We start from the raw sequence: 23,738 nt of genomic DNA, 5'->3' as shown, positions 1-23,738 counted from the left end.
GCGAGGCAGCGGGCGTGGCCCGGCCCATGACCTGCACCCAGTAACCCCTGCGGCAGCCACCCGGCGGCCTGGTGAGGATAGGGAGGACATCCGGGCCCCACCATAGAGGGCATGGACTTTGGATTGGGTGACATCAAGGTTCACGACCGAGTTTTCTGACTTCAAAGCTTAAAACAAGGTCCACAACCTCCATGAACATCAGGTTTCCCATTTGTGAGACGGATTACGACCAATAAATGAAAACTTTCTGGTAAGCATTTTTATCATGCAGGAAGATGGATTTCATACTAAAATGGTAAAATATAAGTCTAAATGGATGCAGAATTCAAGAGCAATTAATATTTACAAAATATCTGTTATCAGGCACTGTCCCAGGCCCTTGCAATACTAAGAACAAAGCTCTATCTGATGAGGCTCACTCTGCCAGAGACAGTGGGAGGGTGATGGGAGGGTGGCCGGGGCAGGTGAGGGGGTGACGGGAGAGTGGGAGGGTGGCCGGGGCAGGTGAGGGGGTGACGGGAGAGTGGGAGGGTGGCCGGGGCAGGTGAGGGGGTGACGGGAAAGTGTGGGAGGGTGGCCGGGGCAGGTGAGGGGGTGACGGGAGAGTGGGAGGGTGGCCGGGGCAGGTGAGGGGGTGATGGGAGAGTGGCCGGGGCAGGTGAGGGGGTGACGGGAGAGAGTGGGAGGGTGGCCGGGGCAGGTGAGGGGGTGACGGGAAAGTGTGGGAAGGTGGCTGGGGCAGGTGAGGGGGTGACGGGAGAGTGGGAGGGTGGCCGGGGCAGGTGAGGGGGTGACGGGAGAGTGGGAGGGTGGCCGGGGCAGGTGAGGGGGTGACGGGAGAGAGTGGGAGGGTGGCCGGGGCAGGTGAGGGGGTGACGGGAAAGTGTGGGAAGGTGGCTGGGGCAGGTGAGGGGGTGACGGGAAAGTGTGGGAGGGTGGCTGGGGCAGGTGAGGGGGTGACGGGAAAGTGTGGGAGGGTGGCTGGGGCAGGTGAGGGGGTGACGGGAGAGTGGGAGAGTGGCCGGGGCAGGTGAGGGGGTGACGGGAGAGTGGGAGGGTGGCCAGGGCAGGTCAGGGGGTGATGGGAGAGAGTGGGAGGGTGGCCAGGGCAGGTGAGGGGGTGACGGGAGAGTAGCCAGAGAAGGTGAGGTGACAGAGCTGTGCGGGGAGGCAGCATGACATAAGCTGGGTGTCACTGAACATAGGTGGGGGAGGCAGCGCGTGTGGGAAGCAACAGGAGGGTGCCTGGCACTATGCCAGCACTGCAAGGGACCAGCACAGGTGACAAGTAAATGGCAGGAGGACTGGCCAGGGACAGGAAGGGGAAAAGAGGCCCAATCACATAGGGACTGAGGGTCTTAGAGGAAGGCAGGCAGAGGCACACGGAGGTGTCTGAGCAGAGGGGATCCGCTGTCACCTGGAGCGACGCCACAGGGACTGGGTGAGAGCAGAGGCCAAGTCATTAACCCAGAGGTGGCAACTGGAATCTGAGTGGACTTTGTCAGAACAGCATGGAGTGGAAGAGCAAGAGAAGCCTCGAGAATGATTCGAGGCCTCTGGCCCAAGCACAGGGGAGGATGGCAGCAGGATGGACACCGGCAGACGGCTGCCGACGAGGCCTGGGGTTCGTGGTCCGGGTGGGCACAAGGACTCGCCAGGGGCCGTGTCAGTGCCATAGAATGACCAGAGGCCATGCCGCAGGGCGTGTGGCAAAACAGCTGGTGACGTCTGGAGATCCAGGCACAGTGAATACGGGCAAGGCTTTTAAGTTTTGCTGCAAAGGAAAACACAGAGAGGGCTGCGGGGTTGGGTGACTTGTTTGAAGAAACGCCAGCAGGCAGTAAAGACAGGAAGGGCTGGGGAGAACGCGTGGTGGAGACAGAAGGTGGAGGCGGAGAGTGGGCTCCGTGGGCTGGACACGGGGATGGACTGGGTGGAGGATGAGACGCCCTCGGGGTGCAGAGGGAGGGAGAGGCCGCAGCCAGCGGGCGGAGACCCTGGGGAGGGGGGAGAGGAAGAGAAGGGAGCCCCTAGGCTGTGGGACTGGTGAGGGTCCAGACCCAGACAGATGGGAGACGAGCCGGGAGGAGAAAGGGGCAGCAGGAAACGACCTGTGGGGTGAAGCCAGTAGGCCTGGCTGGCGGGGGGGATCCGCGGCTGGGGAGCAGACTTCCAGCACAGCGCGAATGCTCTGAGGCGTGGCCGGGAAATCTCGAGGTCCCCCAGCGTCATCACACCCTGCAGCGGCTCCGCGTCCTGCTGGCCAGGCCCCGGTGAGCACAGCTGAGAGCCTGCGCTGTGAAAACGGGAAGAAAGGGCAGGAGCCAAGGCAGGGAAGACTCAGGGGACTCCCGACCTGCAGAAGGCTGTCAGCCTCCACAGGCTCTAGACGCAGAGCGGCCCGGCTCCTGCAGCGCAGCGGATGCCAGACCAGAGCAGGTTTAAAAAAGAAAGCCAAGGCCGGGCGCGGTGGCTCAAGCCTGTAATCCCAGCACTTCGGGAGGTCAAGACGGGCGGATCACGAGGTCAGGAGACGGAGACCATCCTGGCTGACATGATGAAACCCTGTCTCTACTAAACACACAAACACACACACAGAGCCGGGTGCGACACACACACACACCCTGGCTGACATGATGAAACCCTGTCTCTACTAAACACACAAACACACACACACAGCCGGGTGCGACACACACACACACCCTGGCTGACATGACGAAACCCTGTGTCTACTAAACACACACACACACAATTAGCCAGGCGCGGCGCACACACACACACACACACACACAACAGACACACACCCCTGGCTGACACGATGAAACCCTGTCTCTACTAAACACACACACACACAATTAGCCAGGCGCGGCGCGCGCACACACACACACACACACACACACAACAGACACACACCCCTGGCTGACACGATGAAACCCTGTCTCTACTAAACACACACACACACACACACACACACACACAATTAGCCGGGCGCGGCGCACATACACACGCACAGAGCTGGGTGCGGCGCACACACACACACACACACACACCCTGGCTGACATGAAACCCTGTCTCTACTAAACACACAAACACACACACAATTAGCCGGGCGCGGCACACACACACACACACGCGCGCGCGCCGGTATTCCCAGCTACTCAAGAGGCTGAGGCAGGAGAATGTCGTGAACCCAGGAGGCAGAGCTTGCAGTGAGCCGAGATAGCGCCGCTGCATTCCACCCTGGGTGACACAGCGAGGCTGTTTCAAAAAAAAAAAAAGAAAAGAAAAGAAAAAGAAAAAGAAAAAGGAAAGAAAGAAAGCCAAAACCAAATAGTCTTAAATAACCCGTTGTTCCAGAAAGCAGTGCTCTCAAAACGCCAAGGGCAGCGCTAAGTGGCAAGGGAGCCATGGATTTAAAGGGGCTCCCCCACTGGTCAAGTTGGGACCACTTAAATATCAAAATGGAAAATTTATAATTAATTAAAATAACCTGTGTGAAAAGCTACGACTCAGTAACGATGAATGTAAATGCCAGGAGGGCAGAAATGGCTAAGTCATCATCAATTCCTCAATGATTACAAGTGTCTAGTACATAAGGGGTTCTCAATAAATGTACTGAAAGAATACCCAAAATATAATAATATTTTTTAACATAACTGTAATGTAAAGGAAGGTTAAATATGCCCTCCCCTTAATTTTGGGATGATTTAATAGAGTATCAAAAAACATAGGTTTGTTTTTCTATGAAGTATATATCTGTTTTTAAAGTATATTTTTGCACAGAAGTAGAGAGAAAGGTAAATATGGGGAGCTATGAATAAGCCAAACCGTGTAAGGAAGAAAAGGAACTGCACCAAAACCAGCAAGAAATAATGAATACCCAAGACCACACATGATAACCAGTATGAACTGGTTCCAAAACTTCAATCAACACCAGAAATCATATAAACCAACAAAGGCGAGCTCCAGAATGAGTTCCTGAAGAGGGAAGGCAACTCACCAGCCCAGCCCCTCATCACCCAGCAAGCCCACTGATGGGCACAGGCCAGAGCTGCCAGCAGTGAGGATGTGCCCAGTCCTGCACGGTGCGGTGTGGCAGCCACCAGCCAGCCACAGGTGGCTACTAAGTCCTGGAAATGTAGCTAATGGGAATGAGAAGCTGACTTTTCAATTTACCTCTAATTAATTTAAATGGAAATAGCCACACAGGGATAAGAGCTAGCAGCCTGGACTGCAGAGCCTGAGAATCAGAGAACACGTCGTGTGAGGGAAAGGCACCAAGTTGCAAGAAAAGAATACTCACGGCCGGGCGCGGTGGCTCAAGCCTGTAATCCCAGCACTTTGGGAGGCCGAGACGGGGGGATCACGAGGTCAGGAGATCGAGACCATCCTGGCTAACATGGTGAAACCCTGTCTCTACTAAAAAATACAAAAAAACTAGCCAGGTGAGGGGGCGGGCACCTGTAGTCCCAGCTACTCGGGAGGCTGAGGCAGGAGAATGGCGGGAACCCGGGAGGCGGAGCTTGCAGTGAGCCGAGATCGCGCCACTGCACTCCAGCCTGGGTGACAGTGCGATACTCCGTCTCAAAAAAAAAAAAAAGAGAAAACCCACGTTATTCACCTAACAAAGTACAACAACAAAAAGAAGTGTTTGCTCTGGTTTGAATCACCTTGAAAGAAGCAGTCAGGATCAGAGGTATGAGAAACAGGAGAAGGAAAACAATCTATCTCATAACCTTGGATCAGTGATCTAAGGAGGTTATTTTTTCCCTTCGGATCTGGTAAGATTTTCATAACACAGCAAGGTATTTAAAATATCTCTAATTCTAGGAGATCCAGAAAGAAAAATGAAATGACAAACCCATCATGTATTTTAGAATAGGCTATGGTTTTTAATTCAGTTAAGTTTTCTGAGAGCAGAATTTGTTATAACTACTGTTTCAAGTGTATGGCTTGTTCACCAAAAACAGCCATATTAAATTTGTAACTATAATTCAGATTGTTTAAAAGAAATTCAATTAAGTTTAATATCAATTTTTAACCTCTTACCTATCAAGCAGAGAACAAAAAACCCTCTAAGAATTGCTAGTAAAACTAAAAATTAATTAGCCAGCCATGGTGGTGGGCACCTATAATCGCAGCTACTTGAGGGGCTGAGGCAGGAGAATCGCTTGAACCTGGGAGATGGAAGTTGCAGTGAGCTGAAATTTAGCCCCTGCACTCCAGTCTGGGCTATGAAGTGTTTCAAAAAATAAAAATAAAAAATAAAACTGAACTAAAATTTGGCATGATGTTTATGGAGGGATAATCTGGCAATTTGTATCAATGTACATACCTTTAACCTCAACATCTCACTTGTAGGAATCCATCCTAGAGATATACTCCAGGACATAAGCTACATGAGGACAGGGATTGATTGGTTTTGTTCACTGCTGCATTCCCAGTACATGCCTGCTACACAGCAGGTCCTCAGTAGCCATGTGCTGAATGAATAAGTGGGAGAATGATTGTGAGAGGTCATATATGCACAAAGTTATTCAGTACAGCCCTTCTTGGATTCTTGTAAACAGAAAAAGAACAGAAATACATAGTGCTTAGGTGAGTAAATTATGGCACATACTACAATTCTATACAATAATAAAACAAATAAAGATGTTCTGTTAAGATACATGATGATTTCAGTAGACTATCATTAATGTTTTAAAAACAACACCACGAATATATGTATGTACTTTCTAAGAATTTCTCTGGAAAGATATGAGATTGATAACACTGGCTGCCTCAAGAGAGGTGAATTACAATGCAAACAAACCAACTGTAAAGATACCAAGCAACTGGAAAATCTGAATATGGACTAAGAATTCATTGATACTATAAATTTTGTTATAGGTGTGACAAAGGTGTAATTCCCCCCACCCCGCTCAGTGGACGGAGTCTCACTCTGTCACCCAGGCTGGAGTGCAGGAGCATGATCTTGGCTCACTGCAACCTCCTCCTCCTGGGTTCAAGTGGTTCTCCTGCCTCAGCCTCCCATGTACCTGGGACTACAGGCGCACCACCACACCTAATTTTTTTGTATTTTTCATAGAGATGGAGATTTGCCATGCTGGCCAGGCTGGTCTCAAACTCCTGACCTCAAGTCATCTGCCTGCCTCGGCTCCCAAAGTGCTGGGATTATAGGAGTGAGCCACCGCCCCCAGTCAATAGTCTTATTTTTTTAAAGGTGTCTTTCTCAGAGAAACATACTAGACTATGTATAGGTGAAATGAGCAGATGTCTGGGATTTCACTTTTTAAATTCCAGATTAAAAAGCAAAAAAAAGAGTACGAGGCGAGAGAGATGAAATTAGAAAGACAAAAATGATACCTTTATGTATTTTTGAAATTTTCCATAATAAAAAATTGTTTTCAAAAAACAACTGAACAGGTGGCCAGGGCAAGGGTGAGGGAGAAATTTCACCACACATCTTTCTGTAACTTTTGAATGATAATATACTTATATTACCTTTTGAAACAAAAGTTTTAATATTGCCAACATCTAACATATTAGAGTTAATAAACTAAGTATTAACCAAAACATAATAGTACGTTTCTTCCCACAAAAATTAAGAGAGAATTAAAGACCCTGAGCACCGTGCTGTTCAATAACTCAAGGTGTAGGTGTGCAGACCAGGATGGCTACACGAGACAGGAAGAAAGCAAAGGAAGGAACTCAGAAATGCTAGTAATTAAAATACAGACAGTGGAGTTTCCATTTTATGCTAGAAGCAATGGATAGCCATTTAAAATTTCTCTTTTGATAAGTCTTAACTTTGATGAAGTCCAATATATTCATTTTTTCTTTTATAGTTGTGTCTTCTCTTAGAAATCTTCGCATATGCCAATGTTGTAAGTACATTCACCTATTTTTTTCTAGAAGGTTTATAGTTTTAACATGTCCATTTCTAACTATGAAATGAACAGGACTGATAATCTGGCCTATCAGCTTATAAGTTTTAGAATTAAAGATCTGGTTATTTACGGTCGTAAATTATGATAAATGAACAGAACTAACAGTATTTGGTGGTGTGTGGTAGGTCAAAAAGATTAACACAACATTATGCCGGTGAATTTCCAGCTCCAGGCTTGTTAATTCATCTATGATATTATCACGGTCTTTTCTAGGAAGCCTTTACTAGTAAGAAAAGAACTGTTATCTTCTACTCTTTAAAACTCAAGACTACAGAAGACATTCCTGATGCACTGTCTCAGACAGATTATTTGCTGAATGAATGAATGATGGATTGATACAGTTTTGCTATGACATAAGAAATAATGAGATTCTTACAAGATTGTCACCTTTACTAACTTACATGAATATAACAAAGAGCTAGCATACCTGTATTTCTTCACGTTCCTTTTTATCTGGAAAAGTTCTTGCAGCTGTAGAATACTTTTCAAAAACTTTACGTTCCTTTTGTAGCTTCCTCATTTCCTCCTTTTTAAACTCTTCTATTCGAGCTAATTCTTTTGCTTTCTGTTGTTCAAAGTCTGCAATTTCTTTCCTAAAATGACCAAATTATGTTATCACCTAAGGAGACCATCTTGGTGCAGTGATGTGCAGGACCTGCTGACAGGCTAGTAACTGCTAGTCCCGGTGAATTCATCTTCAATCCAGAGGCCTGAAATAACAGCCAATCCACTCACCAAAGCATTCGTCCAACAAGCAATCACTGGGTGCCTACGATGAATCAGGCATTCTACAAGGTGGTGAGGAAACCACAGGGAAAAAAACAAGCATTCTAGCTGGCACAGTGGTTTATGCCTGTAATCCCAAAACTGGGAGGCTGAGGCAGGCCTGAGTCCAGGAATTCAAGGTTGCAGTGAGCTGTGATCGCCTGGGCAACAGAGAGAGACTCTGTCTCAAAAAAAAAAAAAAATTATTCCCATGCATCTTCTTACATTCTAAAGGAAGACAGATGATAATAAAGAAGGTAAATAAGTACATGGAATATTAGAAGCATTAAAGAGAAATAAAGCAAGGCAGAAGTTTAGGAAATATCAGAATGGGAGGGTGAAACTGCATGTGAGGGTTCTCTTGCTGAGATAACATGAAGGAAACCTGAAGAGAATGAGAGAGGCGGTCACAAGGGTGTCCACACACAGCAGTGCAGGCAGAGGGTGCGGCAAGTGCCAAAGCCCTGAGGCAGGAATGTGGCTGAGGTGTTCAAAGAACAGCCAGGAGGCCAGTGTGGCTAAAACAGAGTGAGCAAAGGATGGGTAGCAGGAGAAGGTGTCAAAAAAGGAGACAGCCCAGGCACGGTGGCTCACTCCTGTAATCCCAGCACTTTGGGAGGCCGAGGCGGGCAGATCAGGTCAGCAGCTGGACCTGAGGTCAGTTCGAGACCAGCCTGACCAACATGGAGAAACCCCCATCTCTCCTGAAAATACAAGATTAGCCGGGCATGGTGGTGCACGCCTGTAATCCCAGCTACTCAAGAGGCTGAGGCAGGAGAATCGCTTGAACCTGGGAGGTGGAGGTTGCAGTGAGCCGAGCTCACGCCATTGCACTCCAGCCTGGGCAACAAGAGTGAAACTACATCTCCAAAAAAAAAAGGAGGTGGCCTTGATCAGATGAACTACCCAAACACAGGATGGCTATGGATGTGTGTGAAGAGCACAGACATGGGCAGCAGAGAGACCTACTAGGAAACGATTTTAATAACCAGGGAAAGCCAATGGGGCCCTGGTCAAGAGTGGCAGCTCTGAGGCAGTGAAGCAGTCGGGTTAGAAACGGACTGAGAGAGCAAGAGAAGACTCAAGCACGACTCCAAGATTTTCCACTGGCCAAATGAAGAGCAGACTCTCATGCCGAGACAGGGAAGAAGAAGAGAAAAGTAAGTTCAGGAGGGAACGTCAGGAACTCACTTTTTCTAAATGATCAATTTAAACATTCATCAGCTCTCCAGGTAGAGACAACAATGAGGCAGTGGGATAGGAGATGTGGGTGAGAGATCTGGATCTGGGGCATAACAGCATTTAAAGCCTCGAGACTGGACAAGTCTCTCCCTGCCTCACTGGAGGGACAGCAGACAGATAAGGTAAAAGATACTCTTACTGACTAAATACGCAGAAGGTCAACAGTGTGCACACAATCATATAGTCAAAGCAACACTGGGGGAGGAATCCTTGTGGCACATTTGAGAAAGTTTAGTATCCTGAAAAATGAGCAAAGGTCACCAAGAAAGTTACGAAATAAACACAAATGACCGCTAAATATTAAAGCATGCTCAACTTTATCAATAATTAAAGAAATGCAAACTTCAGCAGGTGAAAGATGGTATAATTACCAGGTTGGCAAGATTTGAAAGACTGCTAACGCTCAACTCCAGTGATGGGGAAAGGGGTGAGAAGAAGCCTCAGATGCTGACTGGGGCAACAGACATTCTAAAAATTTATCACAAGGAAGTATATTTTTAAAAAGAAAGTGCCTCATACATACGATGATATTCCCCACAGAATGATTTGTAATAGTGAAAAATTCTAAACAAGCTAAATTTCCACTAACAGATTAGTCACAGTAGCATTAATACAATACAGTCATTTCAAGGATACAGAAGACTAGGGTGTGCTATAGGGTAAGATGTCTATTACGTTGTTAAAATAAAAAGCAGGGCTGGACATGGTGGCTCATGCCTGTAATCTCAGAAATTTAGGAGCCCAAGGCGGGAGGATCACTTGAGCCCAGGAGTTCAAGACCAGCCTGGGGAACATGGCAAAACTCCATACCTACCAAAAATACAAAAATTATCTGGGCGTGGTGGCGCATGCCTGTCAGGAGGCTGAGGTGGAGGATGGGTTGAGCCCAGGAGGCAGAGGTTGCAGTGAGCCAAGATTGTACCACTGCACTCCAATTTGGGTGACAAAGCCAGATGCTGTCTCAAAAAAATAAAAATAAAATAAAAAGCAGATTAAAGACCCCATACAGAAGATTCCAGGGCTCTACTGAACCGCACTGCCTAGGCTGCCACTGAGGCTCTGTCACTAAGGAGGTAAACCTAAAAAACTTTCTTCTCAGTGCGTCAGTTTCCTCGTCTGTAAGTTGGGAAGAATAACACAATGTCTAAATTTGAGGAATGAATTTTTCTTGGAACAAAGCAAAACTGACATAGGCAAAATGCTTAAAAAAAACACACAAAAAAACAAAAAAACCCAGCCATTATCTTATGATTTAAATGTTCTTTAAAAGAAAAAGGTCCATTTTGAAATAATGAAGTAGAGACTTTTTTTTGTTTGTTTTTTTTGAGACAGAGTCTCGCTCCGTCGCCGGATCTCAGCTCACTGCAAGCTCCGCCTCCCGGGTTCACACCATTCTCCTGCCTCAGCCTCCCGAGTAGCTGGGACTACAGGCGCTGCCACCTCACCCGGCTAGTTTTTTGTATTTTTTTAGTAGAGACGGGGTTTCACCATGTTAGCCAGGGTGGTCTCAATCTCCTGACCTCGTGATCCGCCCGTCTCGGCCTCCCAAAGTAGAGACATTTATTTAAAAGTCATCTTGGGTGGAGAAGGGATTGGAATAAGTTCCACGTTTTACCCATCACTACTATAATAAGTATATATTTACAGTATGTATCAGCAGAAAAACAAAGATGTTTCAATTAAAAAATAATAAATTTTTAGAATTTGATTTTTAAGCATAGTGCAGAATACAGTATAGTAACTGAATTTCCTTTTTAAGTGGATTAATAGCTCTCTATAACCCTTTATCTGGAACTTATGGGCCAGGTGTGCTTTAGAATTCCTATTTTTCAGGTTTTTAGAGAAGAAACACGGAAGAGATGTCAAGGAAGACGGTGGAGTAGGAAGCTCCAAGAATCACTCCCTCCACCAAAGCCGCTATTGAACTAGCAGCACCTGTCAGAACCAACCACTTGGGAACTCTGGACACTAACGAAAGCCTTGCAGCGTCCTGGCGAGTGCTAAAGAAGAAAGAGGCTGGGAAATCTGGGCGAATGTCAGCATTTGCATAGCAGCTACCATCTCCTAGATCCAATCCCGCAGCAGGCAGCCATGGGAACTACAGTTGAATGAATTTCTCCTCAAACGTTAAAGTAACAAAACCAAAAAACAAAGAAATACAGTGTGCATGTGACATATAATATCCCCAACAAGACCCAGAGCAACATCTGGAATAAAAAGTATTGGTGTTTCTGCAATAGAACTTAGTACTATTCACAAGTACAATTTAAAAATGCCTACATAAAATGTATATATGTAATAGAAATAATAAATATATATAAATAGTCTCATGTAAGTTCAGTTCAAGTTTCGCTAACCAATAAGGTCGGGTGAGATCATGACCTAGGGTAGGAAATGATATGTCCTACTATTGACTGCTGTAGGTGGAGCTGTGTCCTCGAAAATAATATGTTGAAGTCCTAATCCCTGTGAAGGTGACCTTATTGGAAATAGGGCCTTTGGAGATATAAGTAAGATGCCAGTTAAGACGAGGTTATACTGGAGTAGGGTGGGCCCTTAATCCAGTATGACCCTATCCTTAAAAGAGGCACCAAGACAGACACACACACAGACGGGAATGCCATGTGAAGACACGGACAGAGGGAAGATGGCTGTGTGACCACAGAGGCGGAGACTGGCGTGATGTAGCTGCAGTCCAAGAAATACCAAGGAGTGCCCCAAACCACCAGAAGCTGGACGAGCCAGCACAGCCCGCCTGGCTGGTGCATGGACTTCGGACTTACAGCCTCCAGAACCACAGGAAAATACATTTCTGTTGTTTAAAACCACCTAGGTGGGAGTACTTTGTTACAGCAGCCCAGAGAAACCAGCACACTAACTAGGGAAGGTACCACAGCTCCAAACTGCTTTTCAAATTTTAATATATGCTCTCTCCACTAAGAAAATTCCCCTTCGTACACATCACTGACTACACTGGGTCATTTTATTCAGTAAAAAAACGTATATGATAACAGATTTCGCCTCCTTTTCAGTTACATTTGCTGGATTGATTTAAAATGTTTCAGACTGTTTCCAGATGGTCTTAAAGGTATAACTGAATCACTGAGTATTTTTTCCCAACTTACAGACCCAAACGTACCTGAGTTTTTCCAAGGCACTTTCTCGTTCAATGCGAAGTTTAGCTAAAGATGCGTTCTCGGCTTTAAACTTTTCTATTTCTGTTTCCAATTCAATAATTTTCTCTCTCAAAACCTGGGATCGAGCATTGTCACCTATGAAATAGGCCATAAATACTGAACTTCACAAAAGGCCTTACTGCAGCAAAAACACCAACTAGCTAGTAACACTAAGAACCAAGAATATGGCAAACATCTGTGCCATTAAAATGCATTAGAAACAATGCTTCAAATATGAAAAGGAAAAATATTAAACCTAACTTTCCTGAGGAAATCAGTGTGTATTTATGAATTAATCTACCTGAAAAGAGTATTGACCTGATAAGGAATCAACATGATACACAAAAAGAAATCATTCAAATCCATTTTTAAAAGACCGATATATATAAATAGCTTAAGAACATGAATAAGTAATCAACAAAAGATCCAAAGAGCTAATCAACACCAAAATCAGTTTACCCCCTACTACTAATCAAATAAATGCAAATTAAAATTTTTTCCCTTTATCAAATTTGCTATTTAAAATGTAAAATAGCCAGTGCTTCTGTCCTTCAATTCAAAGAAGCATTTCATCAGTCAGTACTTTTTTAGAAAAGAAATGTGATCCACAAGGCTAAAGGAATGAGGCAAGTCATAAACTCCGTCATATTAAAACTACATAGAAAAAATGACTGGAAGGAAATATCCCAAAATGGCATAGCAGTCACTTTTGGGTAGTTAAGTTGTAAATATTTTTGCTTCTATATTTTTTAAGCTTCCAAACTTTGTACAAAAAAAATTACTTTTAAAATCAGAGTTTTTGAAAAATAATGTTATAATTTCTATTTTAAAGCACCTATGCTCTGCTAGGCAGTCAGAGTTTATAATACAATATAGTGGAAAGGAATCTTTCAGCGTGAGTTTAAAAAGTTTGTTACATCAACAGAAACACTACACATCTATTAAATGGAATGAGGAAGATGTGTATATGCGTTAGAACAATCTTAAAAATTTATCATAAGCAAGGTGCAGGACAGTACGCAAAAAGCATATTTTCATTTGTATAGAAAGGTAATTATACACAAACTGACACATATGCTTTTTTATGTATGGACTCTCTAGAATACACACATGAAATGGTAATACTGGTACCTCTAGAAGGGGGACTTGAACCAGGTCTGGGGAAGAATGGAAACGTAGAAGCTTTGATGTTATCTCACTTTATTAAAAAGTAATTAATTTTAAAGCATTATATCGACCCACAAAATAAATCAAATTTTTACAATCACCCATTAATTTGACTTCTATTGAGCAATAAGGAAAGTTAGGATTTTAAGTATTCTGACAGCATACCGATAAATGTTAACTTTCTAACATTCCGATACATATTTTATAATGCTCTGACTCACCAGGTGGTTGGTCTTGACTTATGTTTAACTTGGGTTCGGTTCCCAAGTGTGAATCTGACTTCGGTTTTGGTTTCAAAGCAGGAAAGAATTTCATCATCAGCTCCGATGTAGGAGGAGGACTTCCGCTCCTCCTGGACTTGCTCAAGTCTTCTCCCCTCTTGACTGGTGCAATCTTCCTTTTTATTGTTTTGTCCAGGACACCTGTTTCATTATTAGGGTAGCATGTCTGCGGCGTCCCGTAAGTGGATTCATTCCCAAGAGTAACGTCATGATTACACATGTTCTCTTCAAGGTCAGTCCAAGTTCTCTCATCATCAAAGTCCATTTTACTCATACTTAGGGATGAGGGTCTTGTAGGCTCAGATGCTTTGTGTTTTACGCTTTCTATGACAGACTCATCGCTACTGTCATCTTTATCAGACAAATCCAGATCGACGTCTCTCCTTTTATCTTCTTGGGCCCCGGTGTCCTTAAAAGGCCCCTTACCATCACAGATGTGTGGGCTGTCCTCTCTGCTGCTGAAGCCCCTTCCTCTATCCTCAGTTGAGGGTTTTAGGGTAATATCAAGCTGTTCCTCAGAGTCACTGCTACTGTCACTGTTCAGAACACCTTCATCGTCACCTGCATTCCATTCCGTTTGATTTTCAGAAGTGCTCTTTTGGACGGCTTTCCTACTGATTTTACAAGGCTGTTCCCTCGATTCATCAGCTGAGGACAGGGAACGGAGTTGTTTGGGTGTGACTTCACACTCACCGTCCTTCTCACGTGCAGTGTGGTCCAAACCCTCACCGCGGCTACACTGACTAACGGGATCTGCCGGATTTGTCTTCTGTGGCGCAGCTTTGACAGGGGTGGAAGACATCCGGTGACCTTTGCAGATCTGTTGATCCCTTTCTAAGATTTTCAGTACAAATGAGGAATTACTAGAAAATGATATTTCATCAGCAGCTTGTTCTAAAAACAAAAATTCATCTAATTCCAAATTTTCCTTTTCCTTTTCTCGTTCCCAAGTCTCTAACGTTTTCTGAAGAGAAACATCAAGAGAAGATTCAGACTCTTTCATGGTCTCCCTCATGGGGCTCTTGGAAGCCAGGCGGCTGGCCGGCCCCGCTGAAAGAGGAGGTCCGTCTTTACCTGGTGTCTTATTCCACCCTGTGCAGCCAGTATCGCAAGGTTTTCGACTCTCAGGCACATTTTCTTTATTATTAGATGCGACTCTTTTATCAAATTTGATCTGGTCTCTACATTGCCCATCGCATTTCTTCCCTGTGTGTATTTTCAGTCCTGATGGAGAAAGACTTTTCCTGTCACTACACTTCAGCACTTTCGGCTTCTGACTGAGGGCGACAGAACCACTCTTGGTTCCAGCTTTACTCTCCTTTTTAAGGGCAGGGTTGTCTGCACACGGCTCCTTATTTATGAGAGCGGTTTTCCGCTGGAGTTGCTGTCTATCCATTTTAAATAGTGGCTGGTCCTCGGAAGTGCTCTGGTTAGTCACTAGTTTACTTTCTTTCCCTTTTTGAAACTTAGATTTAGCATTAGTAAATCTGGCTAAACCTTCTCCTCGTTTTAAAAATGGTTTTTTTGGTTTTGCTTTGATTGACAGTGGTCCTTCTGCTTCCTAAAATATAAAATAATAATATTTGAATTAATTTTGGTATATCCAAGTCATCTCAAAGTTATTTTTAAGGCAAATTATAGATAAATCTCTAAAGCCTTAGAACGATTTAATCAGAAGAGCACAATTGCTCACCCTCAGCTGTTTTTGCTTCAGTTCTTGCTCTTCCAATCGAATTTGTTCTTCTAAGTAGTCTTCAAAGGTCTGTTTCCTTTCTCTAATAGCAGCTTTAATGGGCCTAGTTAGAAACACAAAGTTATTTAACATGCAAATCATAATGTGTGAATATTTTACACTTAGTGTCCCTGGTATAGAAAACCTTGACAACACGGAGAACTAACTTTTCCCAAAATCAGCGCCTCCCTTTGAGAAGCTAACAAAAGCCACAATCCCTCTCCACCCCTTAAAATACAGAAACACACAACACTCTCCACATGACTCTGGAGTCCTAAGAACCCTTCTGAAGTCCATCTATCGACTACAGATTAACACATGGAGTAACACATTCAGCAAATAACTTTAAAATGTATTTCAAAAATAGATCACGGCCGGGCGCGGTGGCTCAAGCCTGTAATCCCAGCACTTTGGGAGGCCGAGACGGGCGGATCACGAGGTCAGGAGATCGAGACCATCCTGGTTAACACGGTGAAACCCCGTCTCTACTAAAAAATACAAAAAACTAGCCGGCCGAGGTGGCGGACGCCTGTAGTCCCAGCTACTCGGGAGGCGGAGGCAGGAGAATGGCGTGAACCCGGGAGGCGGAGCTTGCAGTGAGCTGAGATCCGGCCACTGCACTCCAGCCTGGGTGACAGCGCGAGACTCCGTCTCAAAAAAAAAAAAAAAACAAAAATAGATCACTAAACATGCATTTTAATTAAGAAAGGCCCTTAATGTGAGTGAAGTAATAATCAGAAAAGTCATTTTGTCCATATCATTATATTCAAAAATGTTGAAATAAATTTTTTAAATAACTTACTTAAATGATAAAATACTTTATCTTTGCCATATTTTAAAATTCTGTAACTAAACTGATTATGCAATTATAATTAATAAGTGACACCAAATGGGAGATGCCAATACTTAATTTTTCCCTTCTCCAAAAATAGGATTTAACTATTTGAGAGAAAATTGATTTTATCCAGATGTTTCTCTTAAGTGAAAAAGCTTTGACAACACAATGTCAAAGCAGCTTTAACTGACGTATCTCCCAACCTCCTTTGCTGTTGACAGTACACAAGAGGTTGTATATTTAACCTGATACTTTAAAGCATCGTCAAGCAGAAACAAGAAAAGTACAGATCTTTCAAACAAGTGTTCAATAACAAAGGCTAGCTGTTTACTAAATAGTCACATTTCTCACTTTCCACATGAACAATACCTTTCTTCAATATTAGCCACTTCTGAGGAATCATCATGTTTTTTTAAGTTCTTAACATTAGCTTCCTGAATTTGTTCTGTCATTTTCTCCCAACATAAAATACTTCCTCCTGAGATAAAAATTAGGAACAATTTAGCTCAAGAAAAGCATATTAATGTCTTAAAACATGAAAATTTTACAAGTTACTATGCTAAAAAAATTTTTAATTAAAAGTGATGTATGTCAAAGATTTTACAACACTCAAGGAATTCTTTAATATAATTACAAGAAACTACAAAACTGCAATTAAGACACCTGAGGTCGGGTGTGGTGGATCACACCTGTAATCCTAGCACTTTGGCCAAGGCGGGAGAATAGCTTGAGGCCAGGAATTTGAGACCAGCCTGGTCAACACAGCAAAACCCCACCTCTACCAAAAAAAAAAAAAAAAAAAAAATTAGCCAGGTGTGGTGGCACATGCCTGTAATCCCAGCTACTTGGGAGGCTGAGAGCAAGCAGAGGTTGCAATAAGCCAAGATGGTGCCACTGTACTCCAAACGAGGTGACACAGCAAGACCTTGTCTCAAAAATAAAATAAAGACACTTGACATTCTTCAAAAGGTTAATGTCACGAGGAAAAAAAGTGTGGGCTTTTCTAGAGATTAAAAAGACTAGGCCAGGAGCGGTGGCTCAAGCCTGTAATCCCAGCACTTCGGGAGGCCGGGACGGGCGGATCACGAGGTCAGAAGATCGAGACCATCCTGGCTAACACAGTGAAACCCCGTCTCTACTAAAAAATACAAAAAACTAGCCGGACGAGGTGGCGGGCGTCTGTAGTCCCAGCTACTCGGGAGGCTGAGGCAGGAGAATGGCGTAAACCCAGGAGGTGGAGCTTGCAGTGAGCTGAGATCCGCGCCACTGCACTCCAGCCTGGGCGACAGAGCGAAACTCCGTCTCAAAAAAAAAAAAAAAAAAAGGCTAAAGAGTTATAAGAATCAAGCATAATACATGAACTTGACTGGATATGCATGAATCTGATTGGATCCTTTAAAAAAAAAAGCACCTTTAAAAGGCATTTTGGGATAACTGTGGGAATTCCAAAACGAACTTGAATATTAAGGAATTATCATTAATTTCTTTAGATATAGTAATAGCACTGTGGTTAAACAGATGTCCTAATTTTTACTTGATGCATACTGAAATATTTGGAATGAAGTAACAAGATACCTGCATATTATTTTCACTGAAATGGTTCAGCAAATTATACACAAATAGAGGTAAAGATAAGGATATACATATAGAAGATATATACACACACATACATACATTGATAGAGTAAATACAGCAAAATATTAACCGCTGTATCCAGGTGGTGGGTATATCAGTAATCACTGCAGTGGTCTTTCAACTTTTTTAGATGTTTGAAATTTTCCAAAACAAAAGGCTAGGGAAGCATGTTGTATAAAAAAGAAGAAAAACATATGTGAGCTTTCCACACCGATGAATTAACTCTAAATTAGGAACAAGGCATGAAGGCTGGGTGCAGTAGCTCAGATCTGTAATCCCAGCACTTTGGGAGGCCAAGGCAGGCAGATCACTTGAGGCCAGGAGTTTGAGACTAGCCTGGCCAACACGGTGAAACCCCATCTCTACTAAAAACACACAAAATTATCTGGGCATGGTGGCGCATACTTGTAATCCCAGCTACTTGGGAGGCTGAGACACGAGAATCACTTGAACCCTAGAGGCAGAGGTTGCAGTGAGCCGAGATTGTGCCACTGCACTCCAGCCTGGGTGACAGAGGAAGACTCTGAATCAAAAAAAAAAAAAAAAACACGCCACAGGGGACAAGAAAAAAATAACCACACAGAGCTATCAGGGTAGCATGTGCCTATAGTCCCAGCTACCTCAGGGGCTGATCGGGGAGGATTACTTGTGCTTAGGAGTCTGAGTCCAGCCTGAGCAACACGGCCAAGACTCCATCTTTGAAAAAGTAATTTTTAAAGAAAAACCAACGGAAAGGCTTGATCTTAGGACAAGTTAGTAACACTGTAAGTACAGAAGAGGGAAACACAAGTAGCTCACCTGTAGGATGGTTACGGTTTTCTTCTTTTAAATTACTTTTTTCCACAGGTGCTTCTTGACACTGTGCCTCAGAAAATAAATTAGGAGAAGCACGTTTTGAAGTTAAGACAAAATCTCCACGAGCAGTTCTACAGAAGTTACTTTGCTCATGGGATAAAATGTTGGAAGCGCATGTTTCTTCCTGGGTTGGGTCTGGGTAGACATACGATGGGAAGCAGCGTGTGGCGCTCTCTCCAGTGGTGGCATTTCCTGGAGATCTGTGCTTCTGGCTCTGATCATCAGGCAGTACACTCAAACCTTGCAATTAAGAAAAGCAACAAAGCTGATGACTTCCTTCAACATTTTCTTTTCTCCCCAGTAGTGACCCCACCCACAAAGGCTTCTCCGCAGTGATAAAAGTATCTTTTCCCTTTATTAGGAAATGGTGATTAACAAAACCATTGATTGATTGAGACAGTCTCGCTCTGTCACCCAGGCTGAAGTGCAGTGGTGCGATCTCAGCTCACTGCAACCTCAGGTCACTGCAACCTCCACCTCTTGGGTTCAAGTGATTCTCGTGCCTCAGCCTTCTGAGTAGCTGGGATTACAGGCGTGTGCTACCACGCACAGCTAATTTTTTATATTTTTAATACAGAGGGGGTTTCACCATGTTGGCCAGGCTGGTCTTGAACTCCAGACCTCAGGTGATCCGCTGACCTTGGCCTCCCAAAGTGCTGGGATTACAGGCGTGAGCCACCATGTCTAGCCTGTTTTAATCTCTAATACAGTAAAAGTTATTGATAAATACAGCCCATATAACAAAAGTTATTTGGGGCTCTCAAACATTTAAGAATCCTAAGGGGTCCCGAGACCAAAATATTTGAAAACCACTGCCCCAAAGCAAACTGCTCCGTGACTGAATGAGGCTAGTTCTTACATAAGTAACTTTGAAATCAGCTTTCCTGTCATTCTGTCATAGTGCTGGTTCTACCTTTAAAGTATCATAGCTGTTATTTACGTGATCTTGATTATTCTTTGTATGTATTCCATAAAGAAACCCTAAGCCATTCAACTATTTTAAGGCAATGTTTTCTATATTCTCTGAGGTAAACATCCAAATTCCCTAAACCATTGTTCATGTGCTACAATTCTCACAACCAAGCCCCACCCTACCCCTGCACCCAGCCTCACTCACTTGCCAAGTCTTCTTTTTCTTGTATTCTCAATGCCCAGCACAATCTCTGAGCAGAACAGGTGCTTTCCTGGGTCAGTAAAGTGTATTTCTTAAAAGTAGCACCAAGAAGCAAAGCAAACACATGGCTCCAACCTCAGTTTTTTTCAAACTGTGGGACACAATCTATAATTCTGTCATCAGATGTAGCATTTTTAAAAATGATGTAGAATTAGAATAAACAAGATAGAAAATGTCCTCACTACCTGCCAGGAACACCAATAAGGACTGATGACATGAAATTGCTGTCATTATGAGTCATGGTTTTAAACATTTTTACCACTACAGAGTGTGGTCAAGACACTTTCAAACCACTGCTCCAGGTCACATTTCCAGTTTTCTTTCCTGATTGGCACATGATGCTTTCTGTTAACTGACAGGTCACACAACGGGATACTGTCATCTCTACCCCAGAAAATATCTTTGGTGTGGTTCTTCAGGTGAACAGAGTGGCTTCTACATATGTTTACCTTTACGACACCCAACAGCTTTCATTCATCAGGCAGGGGTTGGATACCAGTAGTAGCTCTAGACCAAATCTGACTTTTCTTACATTGGACCGTTTTTGGGGGGGCAGGGTCTCACTCTGTTGCCCAACTGGAATGCAGTGGTGCCATTATAGCTCACTGCTGCAGCCTCAAATTCCTGGGCTTAAGCAATCCTCCCACCTCAGTCTCCAGAGTAGCTAGGACTGCAGGCATGGACCACCACACCCAGCTCATTTTTTTTTTTTTTTTTAATGAATAAACACGAATGCCTGAAAGCAGGGCAGGCACACACCAGAATGCCGCAGCTCCTTCTTGTTCCAGTTATATTACAACTCTACCATTTCACATTTATCTGCTTGGCCCTTGAAGAAACTGGAGTTTACAACACATGATACCGGAACAATAGAAATAACCTGTCAAACCACCACAGGTCGGAAATGTGCGCTGTACGGAGGCTCGGTGCAGGCAAAGCATACCCGGAAGTGCGCACTGCCCAGACGCCACGGCGAGCAGCTTCTCTCGTGCTTCCATGAGTCTCTGGAGTTGCTCCAACTGTTGCCTCTTCAATTGCTCCTGCTTCTTCTGTTGAACTTCTTTCAGCTTTTTTCATACAAAATTAATTTTATTAAATCAACTTTACATTTCTTCGTGGACGCCTTGTTCCCTTAATTCCTCCCATCTCCCTCCTCCCATCTTTCCTGGTAAGAAGCTTTAGACAGGGATCCCTAGGTAACTAAATCAGCCACCAAAAATCTAAAACTCAAATCCTTACGAAGGAAATCACATCAACTACCTCAACTAAGAGACCGAAACAGTCATATAAATCCTTTGATTGTTCAAATAGGATGGGCTTCAGTAGATCATCCCAATGATGTACTGTTTTTTTCCCCAATACTTGAACAACCATTTCTTACTTTTTGCCAAATGAGGTAACAACTTAAAGTTATCTTAAGTGCTATAATTATATTTTACATATGAAACACACTTTAATGTTTCACATTAGACAAAGGGCCAAATCTGGTATTCTGAGGATTTCGGAGTGAAGGGGAAAAACAAGAAGACCTGGAACAGATGACTTTATTACATAAACAGAAACCTGCAATGACATGAACCCACAGTAGCCCAAACCCTATTGTACCTGTTCAAGTTTTTTAAAAAGTGGGTCTTTATAAGCCCCTTCTTTGAATTCACTCGCAAGATCTGGGATGAAGTCATTTTTGTTCTCTTCCTGGTGTCCAGGAGCATCGTGACATGCCACTATCTGTGGTCCCTTTGTAATGCGAGGAAAGCCTGTATGGGTTTCAGATTTATCTGACTGTGGTTTGTAAGGGCTGTTTGACTCCAACTTCTGTTCTTCATGAAGTGAATCTTCTTCATTTATAAAGCTGAAGCTATCAGAACAATGTGTGCCTTTAACAGGAAAGCTGGTAGAAGTGTCCACAGCTGCTTGCTTCTCTTTGTCTGCTTCCAAAACAGGAAATCCACGATTTAATATGACCCCAGCCCGAGAAGGACTGGTCATCCACTGGGTTAGGAAGTTCTGCCCACTGTTTAACTCTGAAGAGGTTGGCATCAGGAACATCTTAGTCCAATGACACTATTTAAACAATGCAAAGGCTAGAAGAGCTACTGATTTCCAATACCTGTAGACAAAGATAGCCAACAAAATGTATTAGGTAAAGCCATTAGATGTCCTACTCAAAATAAGCCCAAATCTCAACCCAGCATAAAAATGTCCTCAATATTTCATATACAAAAGACCTGAACTAGCGAAGCAACCGGGCATTGAGCTACATTTTTTTTTTTTTTAAGTCTTAAAAATAACCAAATTGAGTAGATCAAAAACCTAAGATCCTTTTTGACCTAAACATTCAATTACTAATGATTTTATACAAGTGCTAGATTAGTTGAACTAAACTATGGAAGATAAAATACCTTAAGTTATTCACTTAAGAAAAAAAAAAAAAAAAAGCCGCTATCAGATATTACCCACAATAAGCACTTTCTTGCTTCTGGCCCTTGTTTAACATTGTTTCTTTGCCCAACTGGTGAACCTGTTTTCTCCCTAGTTCTAGAACAAAAGTTACCACCAGCACCTGTGGCTTTACCTGGCACTGTTACACCTGTCCCTTCCTCTCTCATCTCCCTACTAACACCTCACCCACCAGATAGCCCCTCATCTGTATTCCTAGAGGTAAAATAGTGACGTCACTCTTCTAGCACTCATCTCATTAGTGGTGTTTTGCTTTCACCTTCATTACCAATCCGTGAAGTTCCTTGAAGGTATCTATATATTCACTACTGCCAAGCACCATGTCTGCCAGGTAGGAGAAATCTAATTCTTATGGCATGAGCCAATAAAAATTACATTGGCTCATGCTAGAACTCTGTATGAGTTATCAGACTTTAAAATTAACCAAATTGCTAGTGTAACTTTGTCACCATGTGATAGATATACTTAACCAGGACATCAGAGAAGACAAGCCTTGCCTCTGTGTGTGTCTGATTTTACTCAGCTAACATTTACTGGGTTCTTATTCTGTGCCAGATACTGTTTTTGCCCCTGGGTACACAGCAGTTCATAAATCAAAGTCCAGTGGGGAAGACACACACACACTCACACACACACACACTATACAGTATGTTAAACAGAAATAAGTGCAAAGGGGAAAAATAAAAGCCATGTGGGAAAAGGAGGTTGTAAGTTTAGACAGGGTGGACAGGGTCCTCATTTAGAAGGGAAAATTAGGGACCAAGGGAAGGAGAAGGTGCAAGTTGTGCAGCTATCAGGGGCAGGGTAAGACCCCGCCCCCCAGCCTTCCTAACCTTCACCTGCAGGACATTCCCGCTGATACCCTATTCCTCCAGAAACCGCCATCACCATTATCTACCTATTTAAACCTATTACATCACTCACCACTGGAAGCCCTGCGACCCAGAGCCAGGCTTCACTTCTTACACACTAATCCCCACACCTCACTCTGCTCCATCTCCCAAACATCCGAGCCCCAAACACCCACAGTCCATCATCAGCAAAATCCTCATTATCCTCAACCTCTTGTCTGAGCACTCCCTCACCTTCCTGAGAACAGCTGTTTCTATGGAGTCCATACTCCAGTACCACTGAGCCTTGAGACAAAACATATATTCTTATTCCTCTTCTCCTTCCAGACTACACTCCTTTTCTAGACCATAAAAAGCAATTTTACTTGGGAGTTCTGAGGTGGCAGGATCGCCTGAGCCTAGGAGATCGAGGCTGCTGTAAGCAGCACTCCAACCTGGGCAAGAGAGCAAAACCTTATCTCAAAAAATAAATAGGCTGGGCGCGGTGGCTCACGCCTGTAATCCCAGCATTTTGGGAGGCCAAGGCAACCGAATCACGTGAAGTTAGGAGTTTGAGACCAGCCTGGCCAACATGGTGAAACCCCGTTTCTAACAAAAATACAAAAAAATTAGCCG

The 23,738-nt window shown here is 43.8% G+C and overlaps 1 protein-coding gene across 7 annotated transcripts in view; it reads right to left on the bottom strand.

The window, feature by feature from the left end:
- The window catches only part of CPA (centrosome assembly and centriole elongation protein), a 42,911-nt gene that overhangs the window by 10,219 nt on the left and 8,954 nt on the right, over nucleotides 1-23,738 (bottom strand). For 4 of the 7 annotated variants that reach the window (XR_011614951.1, XM_071081535.1, XM_071081534.1 and 1 more), the window contains exons 2-9: nucleotides 21,418-21,922; nucleotides 20,756-20,879; nucleotides 18,582-18,878; nucleotides 16,500-16,626; nucleotides 15,275-15,377; nucleotides 13,522-15,142; nucleotides 12,097-12,229; nucleotides 7,378-7,543 (exon numbers count right to left, since the gene is read on the bottom strand). Coding sequence is in view for 5 of the 7 variants with exons in the window: in XM_071081535.1 (XP_070937636.1) it covers nucleotides 7,378-7,543; nucleotides 12,097-12,229; nucleotides 13,522-15,142; nucleotides 15,275-15,377; nucleotides 16,500-16,626; nucleotides 18,582-18,878; nucleotides 20,756-20,879; nucleotides 21,418-21,861 (3,015 nt within the window). In the remaining 2 variants the exon portion in view is untranslated. Of the gene's footprint in view, nucleotides 1-1,083; nucleotides 2,297-7,377; nucleotides 7,544-12,096; nucleotides 12,230-13,521; nucleotides 15,143-15,274; nucleotides 15,378-16,499; nucleotides 16,627-18,581; nucleotides 18,879-20,755; nucleotides 20,880-21,417; nucleotides 21,923-23,738 lie in introns of those variants that run through there. The other 3 variants (XR_011614950.1, XM_011755673.3, XM_011755672.2) reach the window with 3 other exon arrangements.

The sequence above is a fragment of the Macaca nemestrina genome, chromosome 16, assembly GCF_043159975.1.
Source record: "Macaca nemestrina isolate mMacNem1 chromosome 16, mMacNem.hap1, whole genome shotgun sequence".
NCBI classification, from domain to species: domain Eukaryota; kingdom Metazoa; phylum Chordata; class Mammalia; order Primates; family Cercopithecidae; genus Macaca; species Macaca nemestrina.
The sequence above is the reverse complement of the archived record's forward strand: the minus strand, read 5'-3'. Positions and strand labels throughout refer to the sequence as shown.